At 43.5% G+C, this 13723-nt stretch overlaps 1 protein-coding gene across 3 annotated transcripts in view; it reads left to right on the forward strand.

The window, feature by feature from the left end:
- Positions 1–13723, forward strand: part of LOC135198791 (coatomer subunit zeta-1-like) — a 62264-nt gene that overhangs the window by 22524 nt on the left and 26017 nt on the right. Inside the window, exon 6 of one of the 3 annotated variants that reach the window (XM_064226738.1) lies at positions 8614–8649. The exons of the other annotated variants lie outside the window; for them this stretch is intronic. Within the exon in view, the coding sequence (XP_064082808.1) occupies positions 8614–8649 (36 nt within the window). The remainder of the gene's footprint in view (positions 1–8613; positions 8650–13723) is intronic. 3 annotated transcript variants of the gene reach the window in all.

A 13723-nucleotide genomic window follows, 5' to 3' on the forward strand; every position in this document is an offset into this window, starting at 1 on the left:
TAGAACTTTTATAGTTAACTTTATTGAGAATTCTTTACAGTAACTAAACAATGAACAAAATGTCAATGGAAATGATCTTTTCTTTTAGGTAGTTAAGTTTTTTTTTTTTAATAACTATGGGTGTTCAGTCTGGTGTTCATAGAGAAAAAGATCCCAGTGTTATCGTGGCTACATCAACATGTAATTTATCTCAACTTGTATATTTTTGTGTTAGTTTTTATATCGGAACTAAATTTTAAGTGCAGTGTACCTAATGTAATAGAGTTTTGTATGATCGTTGGGAGCTTGATAAATTTATCAGAGCTAGTAATGTATGGTGATTTTTAGTTTAAGATGATGTAGTATAGTGTAAATAAAGGATATATTATAGTGTAATAAATAAAGGAGTCATTTTGCTTACAAATGTATGCATAACTAAGTAGATACTGCAGAAAATTATAATACTAAAGGATATGAAAAGATTAGTTGAAAATTTTCATTTTTTAGGCATTGTATATTGGTGTTTATTTCTGTTACACTTTTGAATAGTTGTAGCTTTGTTACAGCTATGATGCAGTGCATAAATATCCATATGAGGAAATAAACCATGGTTTTACAATAAGCCATTCTGTTGTTAATTTCTGTGAGCAGGCCACTTTTGGAATTTAGAATTTCTTAATGCATACTGCAAAAGTGGAGCTGAGTGATTGCACCACCCTGAAAGGGGAAGCTTTCCTTTCCTGCTTACGGAGTTGGTCACTCACTGTAGGTGGTTGTTTTTCATGTTAGCAACTTTTTTTGTAATTTGTTTGTGTATGAAATGTATGCAGTAAAATAGCTAGGTTTTTGTGGTAATTTTTAATGCTTTTGTGCTTGGTAATTGCCACTTACTGTGAATAGTTGTTTGTTCATACACGAAACAAACCTTCGGTCTTAACATTAGGATTTACTAGCGCCAAGCTGGAAACCGGTAGAATTAAAATTACACTTGTGAGATCCAGGGACTAATGGCATCTATACCAGGTCACGGGGCATGTATACCCAGAATGCCCACGGCTACCTGTGACCCATCAGTTATTTTCCTACCGCCTTTAAGATAAGACGTGTTACTGTCTATCTCATTTAAAGCCGGTTTTTCAGTTTGCCCGTTCTTTATCCATTTCATTTTTTATTTTCATTCCTTTTCTTTTCTCCAAGTGTGATCAGTGTGTGGTAAGAGTGTATACGTGGTATGATGGAGAATTTTGCCTCAACATCGGGATCGTCTACCGTTTCGAAGAGGAGACAAAGGAAATGCCCAGGAGTCAGTGGCTTTGATGCACCTTTCTAGGTTCCTAACTTCGGTGTCGACGGATCCTCATCCAACGTGTAGTAGGTGCAGGGAAAACGTATGTACGGTTACTAATCCGTGTTCTGTTTGTCGCGGTTGGTCGGTGGAACAGTGGAAGAAGTTCTATGGGAAAAGCCAATACAAAAGGAAGGGGGTGACGCCATCTTTGGATGACCAAACCTTACCGGCTTCTTTTGTATCGGTAATAAACCAGGCTGCTCCATATGTTTCTCCACCTGCTTTTGAATTGTCTCATACCCCTTCGGTTTCTCCTAGCGGTTCTGTATTGGAAACGTCAGGGGGGGCCTTGGGTAATTTTATGGATAATTTGCACTCTCCTTTGTTCCCAGCAAGTAGAGGGGGAGATCCGCCATCTTTGTTCCAGTCTCCTGCTACTCAAGCGCATAGGTTAGATGGTACGTGGTCAGCGCTAGGCCTACCAGGCGTACCAACCTTGGATGGTCTGCTTACGCATTATATGACGTCACGGTTCCAGCAGGGTCCGGCAGCGCTGAATGTTCCTCATCCCCCGGGCTTGCAATTTATGGGAATTAATGCCGCGGCTTCACCATCCCACTCAGTATTTACAGCGATGCACAACGTGGGAGGTAGTTTGGCAGCAAACGTGCGGTTGCCAGCAGAAACCTCTCAGTCTCTCCCTATGAGAGGGATGACGTCACAACATACGTCACACTCTGAGATGGCAGGCGTGATGACGTCACAGACCGATTGTCGGCCTTTTTCGCTGCACCCAGACGCTAATACGCCTTCTGACCCGTCAATGCAAACTGTAATGCAGAAATTACAGGATATAGAGAAGAGAATGAATAAGAGAGACAAACAGAAAAAGTGTGATTCGCCTTCTTCGTCTTCTTCCTCTAGTTCGGCGTCATCGCTAAGTCCGATAACGTCACGGCGAGCGCCAGTCAAGCGTTGGAGGAGGATTCGGGAGTTCCTGGCGGATCCTCGGGCTAAGAGGAGAAGAATCAATTCTTCCTCTTCTTCGGACCAAGACTGTCATTTCCAAGTCAGCAAGAAGGTCGGAAAATCAGTGGCTATTAAGCACAAGGTTGGCAGACGAAGCCGTTCGCAAGAATCCGAACAAGCGAGAGAGGTGACGGCCGGCGAGCTAGCGGCCGAGGCGGAGTTGCCAGTTCGGATCGCAAAAACTGCGATACCTCTGGTAAAATCGACGTTGGCGGCGAAAGGTGCAGCAGAGGATGGAATCACAGGTCCCAGTTTCGCCCGTAAGGCCATTCAAAATACGTACGAAGGACGATAAGGCTCCTATTAAAAGTACGAAAAATAGAGAGTTGGCAACCTCGGCGGATACGTTCGTGGAAGGCAGTGTCCGTCTGGATAGAAGGTCGAGGCCGGGCTCGCCGACGCTCGAAAACTATGCCAATGCTAATAGAGACGAACTTATCTCTGTCTTAAGGGAGCCTTCATCTTGGAGATCTAGACGAGATTCTCGCTCTAGATCCGTGAGCAGAGAAAGAGTGAGACGTTCTCGTTCCCCTGCTGACTATCCGGGATCGAGCCAACAGCGGCCAACAAAGATCAAGAGACCTCGCAGCCGTAGGGCAGGCGGTCGTGAATTCCGGGCCGTCTGTCAGAAGATAGAGGCGAGACAACATCCCTTGTGACGGAGAGTGGTACACTAGAGCCGGAGGAAGGAGAAAACCAAGAGTTTCTGGCCTCGTATGCAGAGGTTATTGATTTGATTCGTCAATTCAATAGCCTTTCGTAGAAGACAGAAACACCGGCCAGTATGCTTCCTCCTGGAATTGACATGGCGTTTGGACTAAAGAGGGATACCAAGGTGTCGTATGAATTGCCTTGTTCGAGTCATGCGGAATCGGTCTTGCAACACGTAAACGCAAAGATTGCAGGGAGGGATAATTCCTTAAGATCTAATAGATCATTTAAATTTATTCTCCCTCCAATGATAAAGCAAAGGAAATATTATACGACACCGAAAGGTCCCTTTGCTGTCTAGACAAATGAACCCTAATGTTGTAAGGTTAAGGCCTGGATTAACCTTGGATCAGGTTAAAATGGAGTGCCCTTCGATGACGTACCAAGAGGCTGCTACGTTAGAGGCAACAGCTTCTTCTGTCTTTAAGGCTGCTTCCTGGTTAGACCTTTGGTCAACAGCAGTGGCGAAAATTGCATCCTCGGAAGCAACAAGGAAAGTAGTGGATGAACTATTGTTCATTAGATTACTACAGTCAGGTTCCAAGGCGATTGCGTACCTGACAAACGTAAGTGCCAATGTTTGGGCAAATATCCTGCTAATGAGGAGAGATGCAGCATTGGCTAGACTAAGCCGCAATGTGGATTTGGATTCCCTGTTAGCAATGAGGAATGGGGATATCTTGGAATCGCAACTGCTGTTGCCAGAGGTCATATTGGAAGAGGCGATAGATAGAAGAAGGATGGACACTAACGATAGGTTGGTGCAACAGGCAGTTAGGAAAACGTCTAACAGTCAAACTACTCCTTTGGAGGGAAGACAACAGCAGATGTCTCGGAAGAAGACAGGGAGACATAGCATCCCTAATTGAGTCACAAGACCCTCTTCCCCAAAGAGGATAACTCATCGGCCCTTTCACAATAGAAACAACAGAGGAAGGGGCAATAGGGGAAGAGGGAGAGGCTCAAGAAGATAGGATGGGCGCCTCCCATCACTCGGCCACACCAGTGGGGGGTTGCCTGGCAAATCACTGGAAGATGTGGCAGGAACTAGGGGCAGAGCAGTGGGTGGTGGATGTTCTCAGGATCGGGTATTTGATTCCGTTCGAGGTAACCCCGCCCCTGACAGATCAACCATTACCCCATGTCACTTATGCCCACAAATCTCAGAAGGCCACTATTCTGCAGGACGAAGTGAAGAAGATGATGGAAAAAGGAGCTGTGCAACAAGTATGCAGTCCGACAAAAGGCTTCTACAGCAGAATTTTCCTGGTACCCAAAGCCAACGGGGAGTGGAGGACAGTAATAGACCTGTCAATGCTGAATCTGTTTATAAGGAAAACCAGTTTCAAGATGGAAACTCCGAAAACGGTTCTACAAGCAGTCAGAATCGGAGACTTTATGCTGACAGTCGATCTAAAGGACGCATACTTTCAGATACCAGTCCATCAGTCTTCAAGGAAATTTCTCCGCTTCAGTCTTGCAGGGAAAGCTTTCGAATTCAAGGTCCTGTGCTTCGGATTGACAACGTCTCCTCAAGTTTTTACAAGAGTGTTCACCCTCGTGTCAGCGTGGGCGCATGCTCAGGGGATCAGGCTAATAAGATATCTGGACGATTGGCTGGTGATAGCAAAGTCCAGGGAGAAAGAAAATACTCAGGGACAGGGCGGCCCTCCCTGCAGCTTTGTGTCACAGCCTAGGTATTGTGGTGAATCAGCAGAAGTCGCAGTTGGATCCAAGTCAACGTTTGGAATATCTGGGTGGAATGTGATAGACACAACACAACAAAGTATTCCCGACAGACCAAAGAGTAGAGAAATGCAAACAAGTGGTGAATGCCTTTCTGGGAAAGCAAACACAGCCAGCAAGACAGTGGCAGGTGGTGCTTGGAATCCTAACCTCCCTGGAGAAGCTAGTACCACAAGGAAGGCTACACCTTCGGTCCCTACAATGGAGGATGAAGGAGTTTTGGTCACCACAGTAGATCACCCATACGAGCAAATTCCCTTGTCGGCAGAAGTGAGGAAAGACTTGCTGTGGTGGTGAACGACGACAATCTGACAGTGGGTGTCCCCCTTCAACAATCCTCCCCAGACCTCTTGCGTCTCGGATGCGTCACTAGAAGGCTGGGGAGCCATATGGAGGAGTTGATGGTGTCAGCAAAATGGAGTTGCAAGGACAGAGAACTCCATATAAACGTGCTGGAGTTGAAAGCAGCTTTTCTGGCTCTACAAGAATTCAGGGAGAGAGTAAAGGGACACTCAGTGGTATTGATGTCAGACAACACCACAGTAGTAGCTTATATAAACAAGCAAGGAGGCCTAGTTTCTCGGCAGTTACATGTGATGACAGTTCAACTTCACCAGTGGGCTATAGAGAACCTGGTAGACATCAAGGCCAGGTATATTCTGGGAAAAAGAAACATAGTGGCCGACAAGTTGAGCCGCAGGGATCAGATTCTGGGAACGGAGTGGTCCCTACACCAACAGGTAGTTGACAGGATGCTCATGTTGTGGGAAGGACCGATCATAGACCTATTCGCAACCAGGTACAACAAAAAGTTGGAAGTGTATTGTTCAGTAGTCCCGGACGCAGAGGCAGTAGCAGAAGATGCGCTACAACACCCCTGGGACAATCTGGACGTATACGCATTTCCTCCATTTTGTCTAATCCGTCAGGTTCTGAACAGGGTAATGCGGTCTCAGAACCTCAAGATGACCGTGGTAGCTCCGTTATGGCCGAAAGCAGAGTGGTTTCCAGACCTACTGGAACTCCTAGTAGATGTGCCAAGAGAGTTACCTCCATGGAGCAACCTTCTGTGTCAGCCTCACGTGGAGAGGTACCACCAGTCGGTGAAGTCCCTATCGCTTCACGGGTGGAGACTGTCAAGTATCTCCTCCGAGAGCGAGGGTTTTTTCGCATAAAGCAGCAACACTCAGATGGCAGGTAATATCAGAAAATCATCTGCGACAGTATACAAGGAAAGTGGTCAGCATACTGTGATTGGTGTCGTAGAGGGAACGTGTCTCCACTCGGTACCACTATTCAGCAGTTAGCAGACTTTCTGATATATCTCAGAACAGAAAAACATATGTCTGTATCTGCAGTGAAGGGGTACAGGGCGGCTCTAGCCTCAGTCTTACGAATGAAGGGAGTGGACATATCGTCTTCATGGGAGTTGGCCATGCTGATGAGGAGCTTTGAACAGTCATGCCCACCAAAGGAGCTAAAAGCCCCAGATTGGGATCTGACCAAGGTACTGAGTAGTCTGACAAAACCCCCCTACGAACCACTAAGGCAGTCCACGGATAGGAGCCTGACCCAGAAGACAGTCTTCTTATTGGCCCTGGCTTCAACCAAAAGGGGGGGGGAGCTACATGGCCTGTCATATCTCATAAAGCACTCGAGAGGTTGGAGATCAATGGTATGTGAGTTTGTCCCAGAATTCGTGGCCAAGACCCAAAATCCAACAATAGTAGACGGCAGATTCGACTCCTTTACCATACCTTCCTTGGCAGACTTTGTAGACAACGACAAAGCTGAGATGCTCCTGTGCCCCGTCAGGGCACTAAGGGAGTACTTAAAGAGAACAAGGCACCTCAGGCCGGGGTGTCAGAGGTTGTTCGTAAGTACAGGGCGGAACAAGAAGGAAGTGTCCAAGAATACAATATCATTTTGGCTAAGGGAGGCGATCAGAGATGCTTGAGCTCATGACATCAGGGGTGTGAGTGCTTCCCTGGCATTTAAGAAGAACATGTCTGTGGATAAAATTCTGAAAGCTGGTGTGTGGAAGCGCCAAACAACTTTCACCTCATTTTATTTGAAAGATGTTGCCCATAGATCCTTGGACACCTTTTCCTTGGGTCCAGTGGTAGCGGCCCAACAAGTGATATAGTTCATCCAGTGCCCCTGGCGGGTCAGTTTGCGTCTAGTCTAAGATGAAGGTATGAAAGTAGAATGAATGGGATGACTGGTCTTTTTTCTTTACTACTTTCTTCCTACTCCTTTAACTACGGGCAATATGAAGGAGAGTACCGTCATGTGCTGGAACGGACTAGATTCAGGTGAGATGGTCAGCCATACTGTGAAGCTATCTTAGCTGATGATATACTTTTCAGTAGCAACACACCCCTCTGGATAATAGGGAAAAGAGGGGTGAAGGTGGATCCAGTTGCAAGGGACAAGAGTAAACAGTAGAATGGTATCTACACCCAGTGGGAGAAAACCAATAGATCCGCTTATATCTTTGGTCCTAGGTTCATTGTCCATTCTCTTAGAATTTCCCTATATATTCGGAAATGGATAAGGTGGCAAACTCCCAGTCAGTTGTAGCGACTTACCTCCCTCCAATAGTAAGTCTATCCTAATGTTAAGACCGAAGGTTTGTTTCGTGTATGAACAAATACCAAATTTGTAACTAATTTGTATTTTTCATAACTAACAAACCTGAGGTCTTAACAGTTAAAGGCTCACCTCGAACCACCCCTCTAGCATTCTAAACTGGGTTAGAAATATAACTGATGGGTCACAGGTAGCCGTGGGCATTCTGGGTATACATGCCCCGTGACCTGGTATAGATGCCATTAGTCCCTGGATCTCACAAGTGTAATTTTAATTCTACCGGTTTCCAGCTTGGCGCTAGTAAATCCTAATGTTAAGACCTCAGGTTTGTTAGTTATGAAAAATACAAATTAGTTACAAATTTGGTATATTTCTTTGTGTTATGTCATCAAGACGTGGCCTCATTTAGTGATATTAGTTTAGATGTTAAGGAAAAGTTTTTTATTCATTACTGGAAAGGAATCTGTCAGTATGTCGACTGTAAATATTGATTCCATTCTGTTTATGTTCTTTTCTGAGAGCATGTACCATGGGAAAATACAAATAGTAAGCAGGAAGTGTCACTTGCTAAGTTATAAGGCAATTGCGCTGTCAGAATATTATCTCTTCAACTATTGAGTTGGGAGATCATCTATAACTTCTCTGCTGTGGTCTTTCCCTCCTCCCTCAGCAGATGTGTTCCCACTTCTCCCATTCAGCTAGAGGTTCTAAAGGACTTAATATTTCGCTTTTTTGGATTCTGCTGTTGATTGGCTTTCATTGCTGTACCAGCAACCCCTAGTTCATTTGATTTTGAAGAACAAAAGTACTTTCTTTGGGTTCCCCTTGAGAGATAATGATTTGAGACTCAAACTGATGCACTTAACACCTAAGGACAGGCAATGATAATGTCAAGGGTTGAAAACTGCAAATAATTCTTGTGGGGAGTAACATTAGGATTAAGGACAAATGTAAGACTGTTCCTGTACTGACAGGGCAGGTGAATTAATAACTCTTGCTCCTTTATTTGCCAGTCATACATGGCAATGTTTGGAAAATGTGATTTAGCAGACAGATCAGAATATATGTTCCCCTCCCTCCCAAAGTCTCACACACCAGTTCTATAGCTAGGTATCTAACATTTACAAGATTAGTTAAATCTGGTAATGGGCTGTTTGCTAGGATTGGCAAAAGAACAAATATTGTGAAACTGGTTTATACATATGAAACATAAGAACTTTATACTTTAATTTCTGCACATGTTTAATTGAATTAATTTATTGGTTCAGCAAGTGCGCCAGAAACTTGAATCCACCACTGGGGCGGTAAGTGCATATTGTTGGTTATAAGGTGTTTTCTGGTCTGGTTTTGGTGTTCTCCGTTTCAACGTTTGTCATATGACATTCTTCTTTCTGTTACTGCTTTTATGTTGCACTTCATTGGGTATGTTTGGCATCAAGCAGTTTTGTGATGTAAGACACAGGTTACACATTAGGCACTAGTATTTAGTTTGGTGCTTGAGCGGTGTGCAAATTTCATAAATCATTTCCCTGTAAGCATTTTATGAACAAATAAGTGCAATGGGTCTGAATGTTTTGTTTTTCATACATACAACATTGGATTCTTTTTATAATTATACATAGTGAATTTTTATGTGAAACTGTAAGAGTGAATTTTTATGTGAAACTGTAAGATACAAAATTACTAAAGTTTAAGGTGCTCTTCCACAGTATACAAACATTGGTATTGTGTTTATACTAAGTCTTTTGTGTTAGTAAAGTTAGGATATTTCAACCAAATTGGTACTAAGTCTTTTGTGATAGTAAAATTAGGCTATTTCAACCAAATTGATAGAGATGATATTGGTGTAACAGTAACTACTAAGTGAGGGTGAGCTACTTCCAATATAAGGAAGACTTCTACTTGACTCACTGTAATTCTTAGTACTTTTACCCAATAACTACTACTACTTTCCCACTGTTATCCCTACATTAAGGGGTCGGTTGCCTGCTGCGCCTTCTCCACTGCCTTCTATCAAAGGCATCATCCTTTACCGAACCTCTTCTCTCCATATCTTCCTTCACTTTTATCTTGCCATCTAATTCTCTATCTCCTTCTTGGTCTTCTTCCTCTAACAGGTTCCTCCCAAGCCCTCTTCACTCCCTCCTCGTCATCCATCCTCAACACATGCCCATACCATCTCAATCATGACTTTTGTATCACTTCTGTAATCTTTACTAAGCCTGCCTGCCTTCTTATATCATAGTTTTCCAATCTCTCAAGCTGCAGTATTCCCATAATCCACCTCAGCATTTTCAGCTCTGTTCTCTCAAGCTTTACTCTTTTCTTCTTAGAGCCCAATAACACTTCAATGCAAACATTGTAAGTAGAGATGGATGCTTGTTTAGCTATAATATTTTAAGACAAGCACATTATGTTTTATTTTTTTGCAGTCAATAGATCTGTTATTGCACCTAGCACCTCGTGTTCTTAAGCTCGGACGTGCAGTTTTACCAAAGCACTGATCGCAAAACCCTTTGTAGTACCACCTATTGTGTGACTTCTACAGGACACTGTAGACAGTATTTCAGGTTCTTTGCTTCGATCATTCAACCCCCAGCCACATTGCTTTCTACAATTTACTTTTAATTAACTCACCAAGTAATCTCACAGCTATAAGTTCCACTTATATGGCAGCTTGAATTACAAATTTTGCAAATAACAGTTTAACCCATAGGAGCTGGTATAAAGAATTAATATGCAGCACCCCAGACCGGGAAAACTTTGAGATCGGCCAATTTAAGAAAGAAACATATAAGTGGAAAGAGGAAGCTATATAAATGCACATGGTGTAAAAAAAAAAATTATAAAAAATTTTCCCTGTCTTCCATAAGAAGTTGAAAATGACTACGTATTTACAACACCTTGTGAGGCCTCTTTTATAGGCAATATGAAAAATTTTTAACCAATTTGTATTTTTCTTAACTAACAAATGGAGCGTAATTATGCATAAAATTACCCAAAACCCCTCCTGGAGTTTCCAATAATGAATCGCTAGAAGAAACTGAAGGGGTATGGGAAACATCAAAAGCAGGTGACAAAACATATGGAGCAGTCTGATGTATTGCCGATACAAAAGAAGCCGACAACGCTTGGTCATCCAAAGATGGTGTCATCTCCTTTCTTTTCTTTCTTTTGTACTGGCCTTTCCCATAAAACTTCATCCATTGTTCCACCGATCAACCATGACAAACTGAACAAGGATTAGTAATAGTACATACGTTTTCTCTGCACCTACTACTCGTTGGATGTGGATCCAGGGCATTTCCTTTGTCTCTTGCGAGAACCCGAAGAAATTTCCCTTGAAGCAAAATTCTCCATATCTCGCAACGTGTACACACCTAGCAGATCACACACACTGAGATCACCCAGAGAGAGGAAAAAAGGAAAATATGAATAAAAATGGGCAAACTAAAGCGGCTTTAAACAGATAGAAAGTAATCTCATCCTACATTAAAGGCGGTAGGAAAGTAACTGATAGGTCATGGGGTGCCAAGGGCATTCTGGGAACTACAATACCCAGTGACCTGGTACAGATGCCAATAGTCCCTTGATCTCACAAGTTTTTTTTATTAATTCTACCGGTTTCCAGCTTGGTGGTAGTATTATCCTTATGTTAAGACCGAAGGTTTGTTTCGTATATGAACAACATAAATTTTACTAAGTCATACATGTTTTTTCTGATAAATAAATTCATTTTGTAAAATTATAATTACAGCTCACACAATATCAAAACAGATAAGAAAGAAATTCAGTAACAAATTCCGAGCATATTTGTTGTAAAATGTTTACATAAATTTACAGAGAAGGAAGATGCAGTAACTTGGGATTTATACATGTTTTGGTAATAGTATGTATTTCTTTGCCCTTTTCTTTGCAAAATTACATCTGTAACTAACAAACTATCATAAAAGATCGAACTAAAACCAACTGCAACCCCTTTTTTTTTTTCCTAGGCTACTTGCGAGTTGCCAGTATAATGTTGCCCTAAAAGTAAATCTGAGGCATAAATTATTCACTAAAAGTAGTTAGACAATTGCCTCTAAAATAATTCTTAATTTGTTCATATATGGAACAAACCTTCGGTCTTAACATTAGGATTTACTAGCGCCAAGCTGGAAACCGGTAGAATTAAAATTACACTTGTGAGATCCAGGGACTAATGGCATCTATACCAGGTCACGGGGCATGTATACCCAGAATGCCCACGGCTACCTGTGACCCACCAGTTATTTTCCTACCGCCTTTAAGATAAGACATGTTACTGTCTAGCTAATTTAAAGCCGGTTTTTCAGTTTGCCCGTTTTTTATCCATTTCATTTTTCATTTCTTATTACCCTTTCTTTCTCCGAGTGTGCTCAGTGTGAGTGAAGAGTGTATAAGTGGTATGATGGAGATTTTTGCCTCAACATCGGGATCATCTGCCATTTCGAAAAGGAGACAAAGGAAATGCCCAGGAGTCAGTGGCTTTCCATGTTCTAGATTTCTAACTTCGGTGTCGAGGGATACTCATCCAACGTGTAGTAGGTGCAGGGAAAACGTATGTACGATTACTAATCCGTGTTCTGTTTGTCGCGGTTGGTCGGTGGAACAGTGGAAAAAGTTCTATGAGAAAAGCCAGTACAAAAGGAGGGTGGTGACGCCATCTTTGGATGACCAAACCTTACCGGCTTCTTTTGTATCGGCAATAAACCAGGCTGCTCCATATGTTTCTCCACCTGCTTTTGATTTGTCTCATACCCCTTCGGTTTCTCCTAGCGGTTCAGTATCGGAAACGTCAGAAGGGGCCTTGGGTAATTTTATGAATAATATGCACTCTCCTTTGTTCCCAGCAAGTAGAGGGGGAGCATCGCCATCTTTGTTCCAGGCTCCTGCTCCCGAAGCGCATAGGTTCGATGGTACGTGGTCAGCGCTAGGTCTACCAGGCGTACCAACCTTGGATGGTTTGCTTGCGCATTATATGGCGTCACGGTTCCAGCAGGGTCCGGCAGCGCTGAATGTTCCTCATCCCCCTGGCTTGCAATTTATGGGAATTAATGCCGCGGCTACACCATCAAACTCGATGTTTACAGCGATGCAGAACATGGGAGGAAGTTTGGCAGCAAACGTGCGGTTGCCAGCAGAAACCTCACAGTCTCTCCCTACGAGAGGGTGACGTCACAACATACGTCACACACTGATATGGCAGGCGTGATGACGTCACAGACTGCTTCTCGGCCTATTTCGCTGCACCCAGACTCTAATACGCCTTCTGACTCGACAATGCAAACTGTAATGCAGAAATTATAGGATATAGAGAAGAGAATGGATAAGAGAGACAAAAAGAAAAAGTGTGATTCGCCTTCTTCGTCGTCTTCCTCTAGTTCGGTGTCATCGCTAAGTCCGATAACGTCACGGCGAGCGCAGGAAGGTCGGGAAGTCAGTGGCTAGTAAGCACAAGGCTAGCAGACGAAGCCGTTCGCAAGAATCCGAACAAGCGAGAGAGGCGACGGCCGACAGACTAGCCAGTTCGGATCGCAAAAACTACGATACCGCTGGTAAAATCGACGTTGGCGGCGAAAGGTGCAGTAGAGGATAGATTGCAGGTACCAGTTTCGCCCGTAAGGCCATTCAAAATACGTACGAAGGACGATAAGGCTCCTATTAAAAGTACGAAGAATAGGGAGTTGGCAACCTCGGCGGATACGTTCGTGGAAGGCAGTGTCCGTCTGGATGAAAGGTTGAGGCCAAGTTCTCCGACGCTCGTAAACGATACCAATACTAATAGAGACGAAGTTATATCTGTCTTAAGGGAGCCTTAATCTTGGAGATCTAGACGAGATTCTCGCTCTAGATCCATGAGCTGAGAGAGTGAGGCGTTCTCGTTCCCTTGCTGACTATTCGGGATCGAGCCAACGGTGGCCAGCAAAGATCAAAGAGACCGCGGCCGTAGGAGCAGGAGGCCGTGGAATTCCGGGCTGTCTGTCAGAAGATTGGGGCGAGACAACATCCCTTGTGACGGAGAATGGTACATTAGAGCCGGAGGAAAGAGAAAACCAAGAGTTTCTGGCCTCCTATGCAGAGGTGATTGATTTGATTCATCAATTCAATAACCTTTCGGAGAAGACAGAAACACTGGCCAGTATGCTTTCTCCTAGAATTGACATGGCATTTGGATTAAAAAGGGATACCAAGGTGTCGTATGAATTGCCTTGTTCGAGTCATGCGAATTCTGTCTTACAACACGTAAACGCAAAGATTGCAGGAAGGGATAATTCCTTAAGATCTAACAGATCATTTAAATTTATTCCCCCTCCAGTGATGAAGCAAAGGAAATATTATACGACACCGAAGGTCTCT

This window comes from Macrobrachium nipponense, chromosome 22 (genome assembly GCF_015104395.2).
Source record: "Macrobrachium nipponense isolate FS-2020 chromosome 22, ASM1510439v2, whole genome shotgun sequence".
Taxonomy (NCBI): domain Eukaryota; kingdom Metazoa; phylum Arthropoda; class Malacostraca; order Decapoda; family Palaemonidae; genus Macrobrachium; species Macrobrachium nipponense.